The 22350-nt window shown below is 31.4% G+C and overlaps 4 protein-coding genes across 6 annotated transcripts; 3 read left to right on the plus strand and 1 right to left on the minus strand.

The window, feature by feature from the left end:
- The first annotated feature begins 2415 nt into the window (after positions 1–2415).
- LOC114193466 (uncharacterized) lies at positions 2416–4493 on the plus strand. Its single transcript, XM_028083282.2, has 5 exons — positions 2416–2557; positions 2665–2785; positions 2873–2976; positions 3747–3878; positions 4180–4493. Exons 1-5 carry the CDS (start codon positions 2555–2557, stop codon positions 4204–4206), a joined length of 387 nt encoding a protein of 128 aa, XP_027939083.1. The 5' UTR covers positions 2416–2554; the 3' UTR covers positions 4207–4493.
- Positions 4494–6228: 1735 nt separating this feature from the next.
- Positions 6229–13191, plus strand: LOC114194585 (uncharacterized). 2 transcript variants are annotated; one of them, XM_028084915.2, is made up of 14 exons: positions 6229–6584; positions 6827–6897; positions 7503–7703; positions 8116–8213; positions 8481–8674; positions 8788–8966; positions 9663–10007; positions 10092–10156; positions 10589–10637; positions 10745–10901; positions 11577–11661; positions 11753–11822; positions 12158–12298; positions 12687–13191. In XM_028084915.2, the coding sequence occupies exons 1-14, from the start codon at positions 6488–6490 to the stop codon at positions 13002–13004; spliced, it is 2070 nt and encodes a 689-aa protein (XP_027940716.1). In that variant the 5' UTR covers positions 6229–6487; the 3' UTR covers positions 13005–13191. The 2 variants fall into 2 exon arrangements, with proteins under 2 accessions (XP_027940716.1, XP_027940718.1); XM_028084917.2 differs by having other exon boundaries at positions 6830–6897.
- Positions 13192–13408: 217 nt separating this feature from the next.
- LOC114194587 (uncharacterized) lies at positions 13409–14203 on the minus strand. The gene is made up of 2 exons (XM_028084918.2): positions 13890–14203; positions 13409–13774 (listed from the first exon to the last, which is right to left on the minus strand). The coding sequence occupies exons 1-2, from the start codon at positions 14120–14122 to the stop codon at positions 13633–13635; spliced, it is 375 nt and encodes a 124-aa protein (XP_027940719.1). The 5' UTR covers positions 14123–14203; the 3' UTR covers positions 13409–13632.
- A 1980-nt stretch (positions 14204–16183) lies between these two features.
- LOC114194355 (dihydrolipoyllysine-residue succinyltransferase component of 2-oxoglutarate dehydrogenase complex 1, mitochondrial-like) lies at positions 16184–22089 on the plus strand. Of its 2 annotated transcripts, none has more exons than XM_028084521.2 (15): positions 16184–16328; positions 16573–16674; positions 16813–16890; positions 17382–17433; positions 17541–17568; positions 18420–18484; positions 19038–19112; positions 19205–19260; positions 19373–19417; positions 19526–19783; positions 19867–19961; positions 20546–20636; positions 20720–20830; positions 21084–21278; positions 21611–22089. In XM_028084521.2, exons 2-15 carry the CDS (start codon positions 16624–16626, stop codon positions 21800–21802), a joined length of 1392 nt encoding a protein of 463 aa, XP_027940322.1. In that variant the 5' UTR covers positions 16184–16328; positions 16573–16623; the 3' UTR covers positions 21803–22089. The 2 variants fall into 2 exon arrangements, with proteins under 2 accessions (XP_027940322.1, XP_027940323.1); XM_028084522.2 differs by lacking the exon at positions 16184–16328 and adding an exon at positions 16366–16459.
- The last annotated feature ends 261 nt before the right edge of the window (positions 22090–22350 follow it).

A 22350-nucleotide genomic window follows, 5' to 3' on the forward strand; every position in this document is an offset into this window, starting at 1 on the left:
TTTTCTGTTATGGTGAGGAAAAATAAGTAACAAAAAAATACTTCTATTGTTTATCATCTTTTATTTTTTTTATTGTTATCAAATCAAAAATATTATATAATTTTAAATAAATATATTTCTCACATTTTTATTATTTTTGAACTTATGCTTTATTTATTGTCATCTTTATTTCATTTTTCTCTCTATCAAAAACTTTCTTGAAGTATGTGTGTGTTAAACTTTTTATTTGCTTGGATAATTATGATGGAATTAAATGAAACTACTACTTTACTAATAGTTTTTTTTTTTAATTTATATATACTGCCTTTATTTTTTTAAATACTTAAACATAAAAGTAAATAATTTTTTATATTTCAATGTGCAATAAATAAATAATAGACAAGTAGTTAAACCAAACACTTTGTATAAGTAGGTTAATTTACTAGGAAGTTAATTTTTATTTGATATTACCGATCTAGATTTTTTTTAAAAGCTATTGATAGGATTAAGAAGTAAGATATAGTCGTCAGTACTAACTACGATTTCAAGATTTTAAAATCGAAGTTTCAATAATATTAACAACTTCAAGATAAAATCATACACACAAATCACAATTTAATAACAAAGAAATTAACTTTTTTTTTTCTAAATTAACCTTAGGTATTTGTAAATGAAGTTAATACAAATGTTGAATATCAATCTACATATTTTAACTTAAATAACAAACAAAAATTACATGGATAATATATTCTGAAATATACAACTCTTTTTTTCAGGTTAAATTTTGGTTATTAAACGCCAAATTTTAAATTATAATTGAAATGAAATTAGTTAAAAAAATAAATGAAAATTAGTATTGAGGGGAAACAAATTTTGAATTGAATTTTTTATTCTATAAATAACAACAAATAATAAATAAGATATATAACACTTATAATCGAAATAATTCTATCAGACATTTTGAACAAAAACTCAGTCAAATTAACAATGTAAACGGTCCTATATGATGACAATTTTATGTAAAGTCGTAAGGGTATATATACAAATAAAAATATTTTAAACGGAAAATTATAATGATTATTTTAAATATTATTTAATATACGAAAAACAAGATAATTTATAAATATGATATTTCCAGTAACATCCTTTAAATCCACTCTACTTTAATTGACATTTTTTCTATAATTATTGTGAAAAAGAAAAAAAAATGTCCATAATAAATTTTCATCGATTTATTTGTGAAAATGTATTTATAGTTAAAACGAAAAATGAATAAGACTTTAAATCGGATCAAAAATAAAAAAAATATATAATTTCATTTTAGAAAAAACCTTTGTAAGACCCAATTAGCATTTTGTTGTAGATCTTTTGTTTCAATATTTATTTATAGATCAAAGATGAGTTACACAAATGAACATTTTATCTAACAAAATGAATTGGCAGTAATAAAAACAATGTTTTCCAAATTCGAACTTCTTTTAGAAATATTAATGAAAATATATTCATATTTATATGTATTTTCTTTTTTACTAGCGTATACACGGATATTGCTGTGGTATATATATACACGTATTTTTTAAATATACGTGATATTATATTAGTAAGTGATGATAATTTAATTTTATTAAATTAATATATAAAATAAAATTATATTTATTAAAAATAAAATAAAATATATTAAGAAAAGATGAGAAAATAACGGTTGATAAAATAAAAAAAATAGAAAATCAGAGATAAACGATTTTATAAAAAAGTTTATAAAAATAACAGTTAATTTTTAAAAATTTAATAAATAATAATATTTTAAAAGGTAAAATTGATATTTTGAAATGTAGATACAGAGAATCCTCCTTATATATTTTTTTATATATTGTTACAGAGTAAAATAACAAAAAAATACTTTTATTAATAAAAATATTATTACACTTAATATAATATATTTGAAAAAACAGTTATAAAATAAATAGTTTTATAATTTATTTTAAATAATTTTTCATTTTAATTAGTCAAATAAGTTTTAAAAATAGTTAAAAAATTTAAATTGTAAATAAAAATATTATTATATTTAAAATATAAGTTCATAGGAGATAATTAAAATAAATAACTTTTATAATTTTATCTTAAATAATTTATGTTTAAATAATTAATTAAATTTAAAAAGTAAAATTTAAATAATGAAATAATAAAATAAAATATATTAATAACAGTACAATAAATAATAAATTATGTACATAAAAATTTGTGATTATAGTATAAAAACAAATTTTCTTTATTAATAGGTCCGTAAGCCGTTTCATATGATAGTTCCGTTTAATTTACTTATTTTTATTTATTTGTTATTATTATTATTATTATTTGGCAAAATATTATTATATTATTAATATTTTGGTATTATCAGAGAGAATAGATTGAAAATGAAAGAGAGTGGATGTAGACCGTAGGATGAATTAAACGGTGAAGATTATATGTGTGTTGTGAGTTCCCCATTACTTAAACCCTATTGATCCAACGTTGTTTCCTTCAGTCTCCCCTCAAAACCCTAGCTAGCCTCCCTGCAATCACCGAACATCCGAAAATGGTTGGTTCTGCCTCACTTTCTTCGCAGAATCTTTCACTTTCTCTTCTGAACGTTCATGTTTCTTGTTTGTTTGTGTTTTCTCTGTTTAATTATTGTCTGTTTTGCAGACCGGAGAGACCGTGAACCCAAAAGCTTACCCTTTGGCGGATGCTCAACTCACCATAACAATACTTGATCTTGTTCAACAAGCTGCCAACTACAAGCAACTCAAAAAGGGTGCTAATGAAGGTTTTTCTCTCTTTTCTTATGTCTTTTTCATTCTTTCCGAAGTTTGAAAAAGTTGTAATTGGTGTTAACGCGTTCCGTTTGTTTCAGCCACCAAAACTCTGAATAGAGGTATTTCTGAGTTCGTTGTCATGGCTGCAGACACCGAGCCTCTTGAAATCCTTCTCCATCTTCCTCTGCTTGCTGAGGACAAGGTAATCTATTTCCCTACAAATGTTTCTTATGCAATCTAATTGATTTTAATTTATCGTAAACGACAGCAGAATGAGGATATGCAAGAAAAATAAAATGATAAAAAAAAAGTTTAAAATGCAGGTCTAAGTGTTAAAATACAATTCAAAAGGGTGGAAAAATTATTTCTCAATTTTCTATCTCCTTTGTATTATTTTGGTTGGCATAAATCTTTAACTGCAGTCTTTCTTGTAACATCAGACTTGTGTATGATTTTTTACTGATTGAGGATTAACTTTGAAGTCCTCGAGCCTATTTCCTCTTTGTGTATTTTCATATGAAATTTTTTCAAGCATGATTAAGTTATTAGTATAGGTTCCTAAAGATTCAAATCAAAATATTGATGTTTCCTGTTTGACTGGTTCTGAAATGGATCTCTGAAAACACTCCCAACAAATATGATCAATGCTTGTTTGGATTATCAGTTGTTTTGTAATAGAGTAATTTGCTGCTTCTGAAGTATGAAACTTTTATATTTTACAATCTAATATTTTTATTTGTGATTTATTAATATGTATGCCCCAGTACAACACGTAAGATTTGTGTAGTAATGCTCTGACCTTGAGTGAACATTTACTCTGATGGAAACTTAGCATGTTCACAATAACCCTTCTCATGGAAACTTATTATCTTAGATTTTTACTATTTTACTGTTTTTGTAATTTACTGTTGGTCCTTATTTCTCAAGGAGGAAAGTAACCTTTACCCTTGGATGTTTGTTTGAATTTTGTAGAATGTTCCCTATGTATTTGTCCCATCGAAACAAGCACTTGGGCGAGCATGTGGTGTCACACGGCCAGTGATTGCATGTTCTGTTACAACTAATGAAGGAAGTCAACTGAAATCCCAAATTCAGCAGCTAAAGGTATTCACTGTGACTTTACTTCAATATTGTTCATATACTTGCTAACTGTATTACCCATTAGTGATGTTAAAATCTGGATCAGTCATTCTATTAGTAAATGTGTTAAGTAACAATTCACTGGTTTGATTGTAATTGTGTGGTTTTAAAACTGGTCATGATAAAATATTTAACTATTATATAATATCACTCAGTAATTACCTAACCAAAAATCACCAGGTCTTATGATAAACTGGACTCTCTGAAAGTTGCTATCGAGTTATAGTGAATAAATAAGGATTCTGAGTATTTTGTGGGTGTGCAGGATGCTATTGAGAAGCTTTTGATCTGAAAATTTGATATTCGGTATGACGGGCTTCTTGAGTTGTGCTGATTGCTCCTTCAGAGGCTTTGACTGGACGAATTGTCGTGTTCAACAGGCAAAGGTGTTTTATGTGTAAACCTACATTTATATTTTATCTATGCTGCGAAAGATTGTTTGGAAGTAATTTTGTACTCGATGTTTTACACTGCTACTGTAAAATGTTTGATGTTATGTATGTGGGGGTTCTCTTATGAAATTTTGACTTGATGAGTTTCTTCTTTTTATGAGAAGTTACTGTTTGTTTTTGTGTTTTAGTAGGTTGTGAGAAGCTTGCTATGGTATCCCAACAAAATGGGACTTTTAATTGTTAAAAATTCCTTCTAGTAACTTCTTAGAATTATTTCTTCAACAAATATTTTTTTTATAATCATAACAAAAGAATAAATGTCTTCTAAAAATTATTTTGGGTGAATAGTCTAATAATTTAATTTACCAAAATAAATCTCGTATTTTAAAATTGTTAGTAGACGCTTTTCAGTTTATTCAATTTAGTTTCTGCTATCTAGTTTTGATGATTGCGTGAAAATTCAGAATGCGATGTATTGTATAGATTTGTAAACATAAACAAACAAAACAAAAATGTAGAATATAATCTGTCTGGGAACAACCAACAAAATTAGTATCCTCCTTATTGGTTGCACCAAATTCTGATGTCAAACGTGCATAGGTTATATACAAATCAAATTGGTGTTCAAATCTTTTTAGTGTGCATCACGATTACCGATTACCTAATTTTGGTTACGTCTTCTACTCTTTCTGTGTAGATCACACTTTGTTTTTGTCTTGAGTCATCGTCTCTTGGAAATTATCTTTTAAACGTGAAATTAAATTTATATTAATTGAAGTTTTAACTATTTTTCATGTATAAACTGGAAGTTAATTGAATTTTTCTTTTAGAAATGTTTCAATCAACAAGTTAAACAATAAACGTTATTCACTTGAAAGTAAATTACAATATCATTTTTTCAGATTTTCAAACTTAATTATATGAATATTCTTTTAGCATGTTTAGATAGATGAACTAAAATAGTTTTTTTTTTTAATTATAAGAGATAAAGATTATTTTTTTTAATTTCAAGATCCAGAAACCAATTTGTCTTAAATTTAACGAATTAAAAATATATTTAAATCATATAGTTAGAGGTTATCTTTTTTTTTTTTAATGCGAGAGCGAATTGACATTAAACCTTCATGAAAATGGTTATAAATCTTTACCTGACATTCAACCTTAATAATTCATATGATTTAGATTTATTCCTCTCATTCTTATATATGAATTCTAGATATAAATATAAAAGATTAATTTGCGTGTTAACTAAAGAAGTTAGTTAACATAATTTTATTTTAGTAATTTCATTTAATCTTCCCCTTTTCGGTTTCCTCCTTTGGTTTCATCAATAAAACAAATAATTGCAAATGAATGAATTTTCAATTAAAGGGAGCATGTAACAAGAGGACTAAAATTAATGGAAGATGAACTCTTAATAAACTTCCTCTTTTCAACTATTCCCACATATTTTTTCTCTGGACAATCATTGTTAAATGATTCTATCCGTATAAATATGTTTTGTAATAATAGAAATATATAGAAATATAGCTACGAAATTTTCGATTATACCTCTTAATTGGTTCATCAGCAAGCAATACATATTCAGTCAAAATAAATTAATATACAACGGAATGCACTAAAATAACTACGTCACATTTTTTTTTTAATGTTTTAATAAAATGAAATGTTAAAAGAATGTTTTGGAGATATTATACGAAATATTAGAGATAAAATAAACTATAATGTATATGTAATTTATAAAGTTAAGATAATCTTAAATTTGTACTAGTATTATAAATTTGATCAAACTCCTCCATTACGCTCAATATTTTAAAATTTCAATAAAAGTTTGCGAAAAATATTCAAAATTAAAAGGAAACAAATTAAAAGATAGAAAAACGTTGTTGTCAAATTAAGTGATAGTTACTATCATCTTATTCATGTTGTCTCTCCCAGTTTTGGTTTGGGAATATTTTAGTGCAGAGAAGACCACAGAATTTGTGATCTTCCACTATTGTGAGTACTTTCACAGTCCATGGGAAGAATCATATGAACATCAAGTTGGTGTTCTTTTTGCATCAACCACAACGCATCATCGCTGACTACAAATACTGAAAGCAATGACTTAGAACTAACTCGCAACGGTTCAATTTGGTAGAACGTGTGTGTGGATTAAGTGCGCCTTGTCGCGCGCAGGAGATGGAGGAGCACACCTTCGTGTCCAAAGCGAGGAACGCCTTTCATTCTGCGGCGGCAAAAGCGGAGCGCGTGCTCATGGATTTCAAATCCGATCGAGGTGAGTGAGGTTCTCAGCGCGCCACATTGAAACAAGCCCGAAAAAGAAAAACTCTCTCGCGACCTATATTTCGGTTTCTTTTTTTACTTATCTAGCTTTATATTTAGCTTTAAGCGGATTTGCCTATTTTTTCTTTCCTTCTCTTTTCCCTTCGTTTTTTTAGGGAGATTTAAACAATTAATGATTAAAACAACAATTATCGTGTTCGGAATTAACATTGACTCAATTTGTTGACCGTGAAGAAGATCACGATAGGAACTCGTCGCAGGAAGCGGATTCTCCCAACAGCAACATCGAAAACGAGTCCAAGGAGGTAATGGCCGTGTATCAGTAATTATTATTAATGTTAATTATTATTTGTTAATCTGAACTTGGTGTTGGTCATATAATTTGGGTAAATAGTGTTTCGAAGCGGAAACATTTTCAATCCTACAGAGGTTGGATTGTTTTTTGTTTTTTTTTTTCCTGCACTTTGGGGAGCTACATTTGATTATGAGACGAAACTATAATGGTTTGTTTCGTTAGGTTTTAATTTTAGGTTCGTGAGGGAAGGGAAATTTAGATTAGGGTGATGACGTGGGATGTATTGAAATTCATCATCTGGTGAATCTACTCATTAATGAAATCTGCTTTGTATTTATTTCGTTTACTCAACTCAATGTCCTTCCTCAAAATTAATTATAATCCAGAATAAACGTGAAGGTGACATCTTTATTTTTGTGTACAATTTATTGTCAGTATTTGCGGGAACCTTGCTGAGTGGAAAGTTGTGATACGAAATTTGTTTTGACTTAAAAGATGATTGGAATATGTTTACCTATTTGTCTGCGTTTATGGCTAGGTAATTGTTAGGCAACATTTGTCATGTAGTGAGTGGTTAATTACTTGCACATTGGTCTTTGTGAGGGGATGGTGCAGGTTCGCAGTGATTTGAAGCATATAAAGTGGAGGCCTCCGCATATTGGAATAAAGCAGGATTGGCAAGATAGGATAAAGAACATCGGGAGAGGGAGAAAAGAAGTTGAAGATACTGATAAAGTTGGGGATGCGAACATGGCAGTTCCATTTTATGATGATAATTTATACACCCTGAATGTGAAGAAAGATCAAGATGCTAAGGTAAGAAAATATGAAACATTTTAACTGAAGGATTCATCTTCCAATTTCCAACTGTGTGCGGATGATTGAAGTCTCTGATCCACGAAGATAAATCGGGAGTATCTAAGCAAAATCTGATAATGTATGTTGACCGTGAGCATTTTGTTTACAAAATAGTCTCTGTTTGACCATGTCGTCATCTTGAACAAAAAAGTTCATGTGTAAGTTAGGAATGCACGGTGTTCTTGTAATAAATTGGTAATGTGTGGGAATCTCATGGTGTGCCTCTTTCCAGTAAATTAGTTGAAGATACAATTGGGATTTTATTATTATTATTTGTATTTTCAATCATACAAATGAGTATCACTTTGATTTGCCAATTCATTATAGATATTGTTGCTTTAGTGATGTATGAATAAAATCTTTGATTCAGGCTTCAGAATTATTTCCTTCAGTTGAAAGCCTAACTGCTGCAACTAAAGATCCTATTCCTCCGTCATCTGTACTCAAGCAATTGGCTGTAGCTGTTGAGTAAGTTGTAATTGTTTTAGCAAAATATTTTGCCTTATGTTTCCCCTTTTTCCCGCATCTTTCTGTGAACTACTTTAAGGTTCTCTATTCAACGTTGTTTACTTCTATCTCTCTGGTTGTAAAATTCTCCTTCTCTATTTGGCACATATTTATTGAACGTGTGTTATTGTATAATTCAACAACATAAGAAGCCTGTGCTGTCATTCAAAAAGATTCTGCTCAATAATATATCTAACCTCTTAAATTTGTATTTTACCTCTTGACTAGGGCTGGAAGTAAAGTGAAGTCAGTGAAAGAATTTATAGGTTCATCAGGAGGTTCTTCACTTGCAAATGACAGGGCAGCCTTGAGTCTCTCTGCTGTTAAGGCGTTAGTGCTACGTGAAAAGGAGGATGGACACACTCAGGAGTTTATTAGCAATGAGAAAGTTGTGCAGTTAATCAGTTCTTTGTTTGATCCAGGTATGTGAATTGTAGGTGGCTTGCTGATGATGTTTTTATGCTCCTCGTTTTCTTTAACCCACTATCTGCAATGATCTTTCACTTTCATTGTAATATTTGCAAGATATTCGCAGAGGGAGATTTCCTTACGAGAAAGATCAACTCTAATACAGAGGAAACTGCCATGACGTCTTTGCCAAGAGATATTCATGGTGCTCCTCCTGAAAGTCTTGTTGTTAAGCTAGCTGAAATCCTTGGAAACTACAGGACTGTCCGTAAAATGGCTCTTTTCTGGTGCTGTGTTGTTGCTGAAGTATGTTTATCTTCAAAAGAATTTCTAGTTCTGATATCATACACGTTATTACTTACCAAGAGACCTAGACTTTATTTGCAGTATTGATCTTATATTTTCCATTGTGTATGAACGGTTATCTGAAGTAACCAGTTTACGGGATTATGATCTTTTTAACAGAGTGAATCATCATTACTAGATTAATATCTTCATCTAGATCACACAATTTGGACAGCAAATAATTATGCCATATTAAGAAATGTCATATTTTGTTTCCTACTTGTTTTTTTATTTTTAATTGTTATTTTATAAGTTTGGGAACTTCATTTGGTTTAAGGAGTTGGATAGTGAATTTTTTTTCCCTTGTTTTTATGTTTTCTTTGTACTGGTCTAATAAAGTTTGCATCTAGTTATCCTTCCCTTCCCTTTGCAAAGGTCTAAAATTTGTGGAATAGGCAGTCAGATTATTCATATGCTGTTATTGGTACTTGGGAAGCTTTCAAACCAAAACAACTCAATCTGATGTGTACTATAAAGCTGTTTGCCTTTTTTTTCCTCCTCAGATCAGCATGTCAATAAAAGAAAATATAAATCATATGCAAACGTCTTCTGGTTTAGGATATGTTACTTGAACTTAGTTTAGCACTAGTAATTCTAATTTTCCGTAATTACCAGCTGAAGGAGAATATTATGAACTTATTTATTTTACTGATACAGGTAAGAAAACTTTGGTCTGAGGGGCAACACTTACCAGGAGTCCCCAAGAACGAGATTCCTGATTTGAATTCATGTCTTGTATATCAACATTTTCAATTAATTAATTGCTGCATTTCTCGGAAAAGGTTTCGTGTTGTTGCCACTGAATCTCTAGACTCTATGATGAAGCAAGCTAGCTCAGACACAAAAGAATCATCTGATTATAATGCTGGAGCTCCTGCAAGCCCTGTTCTATATGCTAGATTAAACAGTGGGGAGCTTGTTCTACGACTTGGTGCAGATCGTCTTGCTGGAGATATGACATTGTTGGAAACTGGCGAGCCTGTGTATTCTCCAGTCACCCAGGTATTATAAATATTTATTTTTTCTATATAATTACTACTTAACCACACCCTTATAATTGTGATGTTTGGACTATTTTATGTATAGGAAGGGCCTTTGCTTACTGAGGATCTAATCAGGGAAACAGAGGAGTTTGTGCTGCGGACTGGGAGGTCTGTAGGCTATCTGCTATTCATTTTTTACCACCCATCATCTTAAATCTAAATGCGTTTTCTGTTTCCTTGTATATGTGTAAAGTGTATTGATCCCAATTCACTGTTTTGTATCATGAAATTTTTTATTAAATAAGAAATTTCTTGTTGCTTCTTGGGCTCTTTATTGCTTGTTAGATGCGTTCCTGTATACCTTTGTGAATTGTTTGACACGATCTAAACCTATGAGTATGAGATATTGACTCACATCTAGACTGTGTCCTGGACCAGTGTCTCTAAGGATAGAGTCTGAACCTATGACCTTAATAATTTATAGAATTTGCATTGATGGACTAGTTGATCAACTTAACATTCACAGAATGCTTTTTTATAATACATTGATGATCATATAACTGTTTCTAATTTGATTACTAAGTTACCTTTTATGGTCAGTGTTGGAGCTGGGTGCTCTCAATTGCTCTCAGATATGCAAGCTTTCAAGGTAAGGGAGCCCTTGAAGGGAATTTTTCTTACTGGTATTCTGAATGTTTCTTACTATATTGAATGTACCTAATGTTTGAGTTAGTTCTGTTTGTTATCACATTTTAGGCTGCAAATCCTGGATGTATTTTAGAGGATTTTGTAAGATGGCACTCTCCTCCTGATTGGACAGACAATGAGGCAAGTGCAGAGGATAGTGATGTTTTTGATAGTGCAGAGTCATTGTCTGCCAAAGGTCAGCTAAGTCGGCGAATGCAAAAAGAAGGTACACGTTCAGTCTTTTCCCTCATGGATTGTTACTTAAATTCTGCTGCAACTATTTGGTGGTCTATTTCTGTGTCAGTGGAGCATCAACATCTGATAAAATTCTGGATTTACTTTGCATGAAACAAAATATTTTATGCACTGTATCTTATCACTAACTGTGAGTAAACTTTTACCATATGATTTGGGGAGTTGCAAGGAAGACATGCATATGATAGAATCTCACTATACGTGATGAAAATTTTTCATTGCAGGTTGATGTGAAAACTTCTGTGGCTAACTGGTTAATTTTGGTTCTACAATGTCTAACTGCATAGTTTGAATAACTTTGAATGTTGAATTAAGGATTTCATTGTCAGTCAATTCAATTGATATAAGCATAGATAATCAGGTTTCATATTCCTTATTGCCTTGGACAAACCACGGAATTGAAAGTGTTGACACCCTATACCTAAATCTCTATAGCATTTCAGAAAGATATATATAAAATAAACTGGATATTGTATCATATCTATCGTACAGCATTATGCAGACAAATGAATCTTTAGTATTGTCTTACTTTTATTGCAAGTTATAATCCACAACATCTGCAAGAAACATGGGAACTGTTGAGCACTTATTTTCTTCTGATTCATACTGTTAGACTTCTCTGAACTTCATTACATGTCAATGATAGGTAATTTGTGGCGTGAATTGTGGGAAACATCAAAACCAGTACCAGCTGTTAAGCAGGCACCCCTGTTTGATGAGGATTTGGCAGTGTAAGTTGTTGATGAGGATTTTTTGCATTAAAAATTTGTATATTTCAACCCTAAAGCCATATCTTGAATCCTATGTTCCATTCATGTATAGGGAGGGCATCCTCAATGCTTTTGAGGACATCGATCTTTCTGATCTTTTTCTACAGCTGTTTGTTTCTTTGGTAAGTTCTATATTTCTTTTTTTTTTTCACATGGCTATTAAAGTTTTATGAGGACTACAAATTTGCTCTATGCCACCAATTTTTGTAAAGAAATACAATTGTTCTGAGCTTTTAATTATTTCATAAATTTGAAATCACGAAGTATCACGTTGCAAAATATTGCTCGATTGATGAATTTCCTAATAATCCTGTAGTTTTATAAAGGTTCTTGATAGAAATTCACCGCGTTCTTTCTTCTCTTAACAAGTTGTCTCAATTTGATTGATATCTATTGATTCTTATATACAATTTCTATACCCTTCTAATAATCATACCCTTTTGTTTTGATTATGTAGCTTGGTTTAGGATTTGCAATTGCTGAACCTATGCTGTCTAGTAATGGTGACTTCTCGAAGTTATTCTATGACTGCAAGGAGTACATAATTGCCGCTTGTCAAAGCACCAGATTAAATGAGAAAGTTGATGATCTTTTCCAGGTGAGTTTAGAACAAGTGACTTAATATATCATCTCTCGGAATCCATGTGAAGCTTCAGATCTCTCTATATTGATTAATACCTGAAAGAAATCCATAGTCGATGTGTCAATGTAATCCACTAGAGAAAGTTCTTACCTTATTCTCGTATTTGAACAGTCGTCCACTAAATAAATAAATGTATTGAATATTGAAGAAAAAGCAACATTTCAAGACTATCACAATCCATGAGACTTGTTACTTTTATGAATACTACCTGTAAGCTCATGTGGAAGAAAAAAATTATTCAACCGGACATGTAATTGATAACAAAACTGTTGGTAGTTGATTTTATCAAAAACTACTTGCTAACACATTTAATAGGGAACTAAATGGTTACGTTCCTGCGTAGGCATATGAAACAGTGGAGAGAATGTTATTAAATCCTGAAGAAGCACTAAAGATGATTAAGCAGACAGACGAATCAACTATGGTTAGTGATGAACCAAAGAGCCCGTTGAAGAAGCTTAAACTTATCTTTGCCGGCAAAGATAAACTGAGGAAGTCTCTCTCAAAGGATCAGTTAAATGAGGAAGAAAAGCCTGGTCGGCAATCATTCTCAAGTTTCTTTGATAGCAAGGCATCTTTGTTTTCAAAGAAGCATCCAAAGTCTGGATCCCCATCTCCTTCTGAGAAATCTCCTCTCGATATTGGTTGGTCGGTTGTATAGACAAATTTCCTCTTCACTGTTTATTGAGGATACCCGAAATCTTTTGGGTTCCCCCTCCCCTGCAGATAACTGTAAATTTTCTTTATTCTTTTTCCAAATACATGGCTGTTTATTCTTCATTCTTTTTAATTAAGGGAATTGAAGATAAGTCTTTTTGGCTTCAGTAAATATAATTTTATTTAGTGTACTGTTGGAATCACCTTTGAGATACTCCTCAGGCTTCACACTTCTTTGTAAGAAATCGTAATGCCTGACTGGTTGCGAAGTTTAGTATTTCTCTGATAGAAATTGATCTATTAATACAAATAGTTCGAATCTACGTTTAAGAAATTGTCTCTGTAAATAAATATTGTAAAAGTAGCAAAGAAAAAGAGTGTGAATGAAAGAAAAAGTTTAATGTGATAGAGAGATAAAAAGGGAGAAAATTGCCATAAAAGATTGTTCATGAATAATAATACAACTTTTACATTAATGGTGTTATACGCTTTTCAGTCTAATTTTCAGTACTAAGAAAAAACATAATCATTGAGGGTAAACTTCTTAAGCGCTAAGTACTTGCTCTTTGAACTACACATTGAAGATATAGACGAAGAAGTGTCTTCTTTCGTGCTAAGGACTATACCCCTCTTTATTCATCTTCTTCTTCGTCATCTTCTTCATCTTCATCGTCATCATCCTTCTCTTCGTTTGACTCATCCTTTGGAAAAGAGTTGGCAAGGAAACCTGGGACGACAAAATTCGTGACGACGTACATTGATAGAAGCACGCCACTGCAATGTACAGAGAATTTTTGTTTTAAATTATAGACTTTAAATAACTATCAAACTCCATTTTGTGAGTTTTACTATGTGCAGTGAAGGAAAAAAATAAAATATTGGACCGCACCCTATCGGAAGCAACGATGATAGGTCGCCGGATTCTGCTGGAGGAACCACCATTAAATGTGGGAGTGCCTTGGTACTTAATGGAGTTGATGAAGGTAAGTGCAGAAAACATGGAGGTTGGTGGGTAGAAAGGTAAAATAGTTTGGAGGTGTGGCTTATATGATGATGTTGCTGGTGTTTGAGTTTTGCATGCAAGGGAAGAAGCAGTGAAGATTGGAACTGGAGGCACCTCATGGAGAAGCTTACTCTTGTTTCACTCTGTTCCCTCTCTCTGGTGCTTCCGATTGTGATAACGTTTTCAACTGATGGTCCCTTTATGTTTCTGTCTGATACTTAGTTAATTTTTTATTTATGAAACAATAACAAGTCAAGATTATACAATGATTCCAAGTCACCTAATACCTTTTATTCTTTAATACAGGTATATTTAATTGAAGAAAAATGTTTGATGACCAAAAATATTTAATGCAATGATTCAAAATAATATTTCTTTGTCCTCGGGGTATTTCGTATATTTCTAAAGACTCACATAAGATTAAGATAGAGTAATATTTTTAAAATTATTAGTAAACGAGGAGCTAAAATATTTTTTGATCATATTGATTCAATATTTATTTGTTCTGTTTTTTTTTTTCTTAAATCAAAATTCTCTAAGATGGTCCATTTCCCATTTCTGTTTTCTTTATTTGTTTTTCTGAATCCAAAAGGAATTCACAAACATTAAGCAGAAACACCAATAAAACTAGTGTATTATAAGCTTTTCAGAATAATCAATAAACCCATAAAAACATTGGTTTTTATCTATTTTTTTTTAAAACTCACAATAATTAAATCTATGTTTAATATTGTCTATAACTATCAACAACAACAACAACAAAAAATTGTTTTGAAAACTGTTAAGTAAGCGTGTGTACACAATCTACTACTTTTTTTTTACCGTTTTTAATATTAATCATATTACTCTTTAAATTTTTGTAACTATTTATTTCTAATTGTAATTATTTTTTGAAAAATTAATCTAATAACTTAATAAAATATTTTACTTTAATAATTTAATAATTATTAGAAGGATTTATTTGTATTTATTATTAATAGGTAAAAGATGGGTTAAATATGTTTTTTGTCCCTTAAGTTTCAGTGAATTTTGGAATTAGTCCCTCATCAAAACTTTATACCAATTTAGTCATTCATCTTTCAAAATGCGTGAATTTAGTCATTTTAACCAAATTTTGTTAAGTTTATCTGACGTTTCAAGCACATTTCATGATAGTATTTAAGTTAACATTGAAGAAAAAATGTGTCAAACAGTGTAAATAATTTAAATACTATCATGAAATGTGCTTGAAACGTCAGATAAACTTAACAAAATTTGGTTAAAAGGACTAAATTCATGCATTTTGAAAGATGAAGGACTAAATTGGTCAAATTTTTTTATGAGGGACTAGTTTCAAAATTCACTGAAACGTAAGAGATCAAAAATATATTTAACCCGTAAAAGATGGACACACGTAGTCTGTTTTTACAACATGTTTCTCCGATTTTTGGTGTTATGAAATCTCATTTTAATAAATTAAAAAGTAAAAATATATTAACTTATATTTTTTAAATATATTATTATTATTATTATTATATTTGATAGATTTAATATATAATTTGAATACATAAAAATAAAAAAATTAAAGAAAAAGAATAAACATAAATGTGTGGAGTTATTTTTATTAAATCAGTAGTTTATATTCATGATTTTTTATAATCTTAAAATGTAACTAATCATAAAATGAAATACGTATAAGGTAGGCATATTTACGTTATATATTATTATTTATTATATTACAAAACTTATTATTTATAGGTACATATCTTATGTAATAAATACATATTTACGAAATTTATTGATTTATTTAGAATAAAATAACTCTCACATAAACTATATGCATGACAACAAGGTTTAGATTATAAGCTTGAAGCAACTCATCATTATAAAACCCTTAGTACATATAGTTTCAGATCATATAAATTTTTCTATTTTTTATAAAAGCCAAACATGAAAAAACTAGTTTAGACAGTGAATTCATTTATTTTATTAATTTAATTATTATTTATTCTTAAATTGTTTCATTTTATGAACCTTTCAAATCATGTTATTGATTTTTAAATCAACTGGTCAGATGAGTTACTTTCATTTTAAAAAATATAATTTAAAATAAACTTCAACTCTGAAAAACAATATTTGAACGCGCAATTTTTGACATGATAAATTCCCAATTTTTAGGATAATAGTGAAGAATTAGAGAAATTTAATATAAGAAATAAGAAATAAAATAGAGAATAATAGAGAGGACACTAGAATATTTTTCTTCAGAACTTGTTGTTGGCCGCCATCTCCATTCCATCCCGTCCCATCGTCAACCCTACCTTTCCTTCTGCGTTTCGCATTCAGGTTCGACACTTCTCATTCTCTTCTCTTGCGGTGCTTTCTATTTCTGTGTTTCGAAACTAGCATTTCTCTTATTACTCACCGTAATTTCTCAAATCTGAATCTAGAAGGTTCAATCGGGAGAATACATCGCGGTATATTGTCACTGTTACTGTTTTGAGACGTAATCCAAGATGTTATCTATGCATGTGTTTTCAGTTCACTCTGATGATTTTTATTATGTTGAATTTGATATTTGTCAATTTAGGTTTGAATTCCGGAGGGAAAAGAAGAAGTTTCTAATAGCGTAATCCTAATCATGTTTGGTGTCGTAAGGCGGAGGGTTGCTTCTGGCAGCCCGTCTCCTTGGGTAAGAGCTCGATCTTTATAGACTCGATCTTTTTGGACGTTTTTTTGATGAATTTTCAATTTGAATGTGTTTGTGTTGATCCATGGTTTGATGCGTATGTTTAAGCGAAGCCTGATACGTATCTTGCAATTGTTTCAGCTTCTAGGGCAGTCAGTTCAGAAAATTCGGTCTGGCCTTTCTGTTTCTGCGAGAGTTTCTTCCACTGTTGAGAAAGAGGTGCTTGTCTTACTTTTTTTCTTTTTTCATCCTAATCTGTTAATATGTTTTTCTATTCTTTGCATAAGGTACTGATGATTACTTAAAATGTTACTTTTGTGATGGGGTTAAGCATGCTGTTTGTTCCCTCAAAGAAGGCAATGTTCGTTTTTGGCTCATCAAAATAAGATCACATCCTTTTGGTCCTCCGTAGCGCAAATGTGTCATGCCTGATCCTTGTTTCTATTTATTTATAATGGACCACAAAGATACAACTGTATTTTTAGGGTCTTAAAGGCTTACATTTCTATATTTCTTCAAACTAAACATATTAGTTCTTTGGGATTTGTGTTTAATGTATGCAATCTTCACTATAGGATGATTGATTATCTCATTATTTGTTCTCATTGTTAATCGTGGCCTTCTTTATTATAAGGGGTTAGATCGTATATTTTACTTTTTATTCTTATTCTTTAAAGTTTCTTACAACTATTTTTTATTATGTTTGACAGATTGCGTCAGGCGGATGTGGATTTGTAAGGAACTTTTGTAATATAACACCAGGTAATTATGGTTGCATTTTTTTTTTAAATAATTTAGAGGCTACTGTCTTAATTAGTTCAATGATTTCTTCTATTTTTCAATTTAAGTCATTAGTTTTGTTGTTGCAGGATGCGGGATTAATTCTAAAGCTATGAGGTTAGTGACATCATGTTGATAGTTAGTCCCAGTCTTTATTCTAGTATTGCATTGGAGTTCTATTTAGTTTTGGTAGAAAAGTTTGGGTTAGAAATTGGAAGATGAGATTGTAGGGGTACACATGGTTAAGCATTTTGGTTTTTCCTTGAAAATAATAAGTTAATCTGAAAACATGTTTGTTGTACTTAACATATACTTAAAATTAGCTGAAACTGTATGCATAAAATCAATCTCTCGAACCAGATCTTCAAATGTTAGAATTAGATTTGGCAGCTTTAAATTGTTTTCTCAAAAACAGCAAATAGTTTGGAGAAAAATAATGTAATGTAGAAAGGTTTTCTATCTCCAGGCTTTTTAGGAGAAAAAAGTGAATTGGTAATAAAAATATTGTAAGAATAATGAAAATATGAAATTAATTTCAGTGCCCTAGCGAATTGAATCCTTACTTTTAGTAGTACTAATATTTCTTGCCCTTTTTCAGTTTTATTTGGTTGCAAAATTTACACCTTTTCTTGTGTGTTGCTGCCAATGAATAGATTATGCACGTAAAAATTCATATAAAGTTGTCATCCTCATGTAAAATACCAAGTATTTAAATTTGATGGTGTTCTAAAGGCATTGGATCTCCCAGAGAGATAAGTTGAAATCGAATATTTTTAACTCAGTTGCATTTTGTGTATTCTTGTTTCGTTTCATTTGTAGGCAATCTAATTCTGATGATAATATTTTAACATGGAGTGTGGGGGGTGCAATGATGACAAATCATTAATTAACGAGTCTATGGAATGAAAAGATTATACAGTTTCTGATCCACAGTGATACTGTTTTGATATTATGTTTTTGTTATGTAGTGTGGTTTTTCATCCAAGGTCCGCAGCTGTTCGAACCTGGGGGCGTTCATTTTCTTCAGACAGTGGTGAGATATTGACATGCATATTCTTTTGTGGTTCAAGTTTCTTCCTTTCGTAAAGCATGACTGCACATATCTAATGCATTTTATAATATGTTGAACTCTTAGAAAGAGTGTTGAAAGAGGAGATAATCCGGGGTTATGAAAAAGAATTGCATCTGTCTTTATAAAGGAATATATAATATATTGTTTCTTATATTTGTTTGAAAACATTGAACATCTAGTAAGATTTAGTGCAGTTAGAATGAGTAAAAATCAGTCTATTGATTTCATAATTTTCATCATGATTTTGTTGTCTTACACGGGCTACATATTATATTTGAAACTTTCTTGTCTATTTTTTGTGTATTATGTAAATGGAGCTTATATGTTGATGAGTTTTCTTAATTCCATTTTAACTTTATTTGTGAGTCTGGTATCTAGGACTAAAGAAATAAGAATTGATTATCAATGCCATTCATTTATATGACATTTAGGCTGTTTAACTAACCTATTTTATTCTGGCTTTTGATGGCTAAAACTGTTATGATGATTACTGTTATTTGTATTTATGATAAAGGAGATACGGTTGATGTTGTGGTCCCTCCTCTAGCTGAATCTATCTCTGATGGAACTCTGGCAAATTTTTTGAAGAGTATGTTGATCCTCATATTTTTTATTCCATCTATTTGATTTTTTTTAAGAATTACTGGTGAGTGACCATCATGTTTTTATTTGATGTCGCAGGGCCTGGTGACAGGGTTAATGCTGATGAGCCAATTGCTCAAATTGAAACAGATAAGGTGCCATATTGGAACAAACAAATATTTGTGAAGGATTCTGATGGTTATAAACGGATCTGATCTTCATTTTCAGAATATTTAATGCTGTATATTGTTCTTATTCCTTGATTAGGTGACAATCGATGTTTCAAGTCCGGAGTCGGGTGTCATTCTGAAGGTACAGTTTCATTGCCTAAATTGTTTTTTCTCTTGTCCAATCACTCCAGAATTATAGAAGTTATTACTCGTATTAAATTTGGGTTGTGATATATTTAATGGTTTGCAGTTTCTAGCCAATGAAGGAGATACTGTTGAGCCAGGTAACAAGATAGCAATCATTTCAAGGTCTGCTGATGCAACTCATGTTGCTCCATCTGAGACTACATCTGAGAAAGCAGCTCCTCAGCCAACTCAAAAGGTTAGCGAGGAGAAGAAAGCTCCCAAAGTTGAAACTCCACCTGCTAAAGAGAAGCCCAAAGCACCCCCTGCGACATTGAGTTCTCCCACTGAGCCCCAACTTCCTCCCAAAGAAAGAGAAAGACGGGTGAGTCATTGAGATTTTTGTCCCACCTGAATTATATTTAGCAACCATGAACGTTCTTTTGATGTCTTTCGTTGTTATCAAAGGTTCCTATGACAAGGCTTCGGAAACGTGTTGCTACACGGCTGAAAGATTCCCAGAACACGTTTGCTATGCTCACAACCTTCAATGAAGTTGATATGTATGTTGAGTTGATTTTTAAAGTATAGCAAAAGCTAAGGATATTGCTTAAGTTGTATGTTTTCACCCATGTATGTATAAACATTAAGTATTATACATTATTGGGTCATGGATCTAATGGAACACTGTCTTCTAAATTTAATGAAGCCCTCAACCCACGTGAGAAGCTATGATACACTGGGAAGTCATGCATTTCTGTTAATTTTTCTTGTTCTTTGTGGGGTCAACAAACTTGTGTTCTCTTAAATTGTACTCGCCCACTTGGTTTTTTTATTTTATTTAGAAGAAGATAGGGCATGGATTAACATACATATGCATTGGCGTCGAAACCTTTTTCCTTTGTGGGATTTATGTTCAACTTTTTTCTCATCTATGCATGTAATATTACATTATGTTAGTTTCTATGTGATAGCACCAGTATCATGGGACATTCTGTTGAGGGGAGGATGTAATTTATTATAATGTGTACACTGAGGGACTCCATGGATTTAATTGGCAATTCTTAATGTTGGGTTTCCTGTCTTGTCCTTATATAGTAGACTACAATTTTCATTCTTTCCCTTATTGTTCTGCTCTTGATGATAGGACTAATTTGATGAAGCTCCGTTCTGATTATAAGGATGCTTTTGTTGAGAAACATGGAGTCAAGTTGGGTCTTATGTCGGGCTTTGTCAAAGTATGTTTTCTATTTACAGAAGTATTCACTAGCTTGGCTTTATCCTTTGTATTTCCTGACACTTTCTATGGTCTACATGTTAGGCTGCTGTCAATGCGCTCCAACATCAACCAATTGTCAATGCAGTCATTGATGGGGATGATATTATATACAGAGATTATATAGATATCAGCATAGCTGTTGGTACCCCGAAGGTTTTTACCAGCCACACCTTTACCTTTTCTTGTCTACTTTGTTTACGTAGAGAAATCTATCAATGATTATACTTTCTCTTGGCGAAACTTTGCTATTTTCAGTAAACTTATGTCAACTATTGTCATGGCTATGGAGCTAATTAACAAGTAGTTTAGTATATGTTGTTAAATTTGCATTCTTTTTTGCCTGGCTATGAAAATTATCAACGTGCATGTGTTTGAACAATTATTGACCCCCTCAATTCCATCCCAGGGCCTTGTTGTTCCTGTTATCCGCAATGCGGATACCATGAACTTCGCTGATATAGAAAAGCAAATCAATGCTTTTGCTAAGAAGGCAAATGATGGAACTTTATCAATTGATGAGATGGCTGGAGGCACTCTTACAATATCCAACGGTGGTGTTTATGGAAGCCTTTTGAGTACCCCTATTATCAACCCCCCTCAGGTTTGGAAGTTCTAACAGGATAAAATTCATTACATATATTTTGTTTTCTTTAATTCTGACATTATTGCTTTCCTTCTATCATATTAGTAGCTTCAGGCATTGTTTGTAATTGTATGAAAATGGTCATTATTTGTCACCACTAATTCACCAAAATTCTATTTGTTTCACAGAAACATCAGTGTAATTCAAAATATCAAGCTAAATTACTGGCAGTAGTTACTAGTTAAATTTTGTTAATGTTTTTAATGTTGCAAATAATTGTTAACAAGTTGTATAATAAACTGTGAACAATTATTTAGAAAGAAAACTCATGCAGCTATTGTTTTTGGCAGTCGGCAATCTTGGGTATGCATTCCATAGTGAGCCGTCCTACGGTTGTTGGAGGAAATGTTGTCCCAAGACCATTGATGTACGTTGCTCTAACTTATGATCATAGAATTATTGATGGAAGAGAGGCAGTGTTCTTTCTGCGGCGCATCAAAGATATCGTGGAGGATCCCCGCAGGCTTTTGCTTGACATATAATTTGGATGCAGTAAATTAAACCTCAAAATTCAAATAGCATAATGGGTACCATTTGTTTGGCTTTTGAATTGCGGCTGCCCGTAATTTATAATCTCTAATGAGCAAACTCTTTAGGATCATACCTTCCGTTGTTATTCAGCATGTTTGTGTTTTTTCTGCTCACTTATTTCTCTCATTTAATATGATGAGGGTCACAGTTTTTGGCTCCAAAATTGTATGAAACAACTATGAAACTGTATGTAGGGGTTGTCCCTGAAGCAATAATGCGATTTCTTTTCTATCGCACAGTATGCTGCAGTATTTTTTTTTGCCGGTGAATTTCACATACATCTTATAATTTGATGTCCAAATAATTCTGTCTAAACACTGCCGTAATTGAAATCTACCCAGTTGTATCGTCTATTGGTTGATTGTTAGGATTTGATAAAAGTCAAACAGATTCCCATGCCAAGATTGAATCCTTATTACTCAATACATTTGAATGGTTAATTTATCAACTGCTAACGACCAATTTTGGGCTCACCAAATATCAGGGGCAGGTTTCTGGT

The sequence above is a fragment of the Vigna unguiculata genome, chromosome 8 (assembly GCF_037176805.1).
Source record: "Vigna unguiculata cultivar grain cowpea cultivar isolate G323 ecotype 2 chromosome 8, ASM3717680v1, whole genome shotgun sequence".
Taxonomy (NCBI): Eukaryota; Viridiplantae; Streptophyta; class Magnoliopsida; order Fabales; family Fabaceae; genus Vigna; species Vigna unguiculata.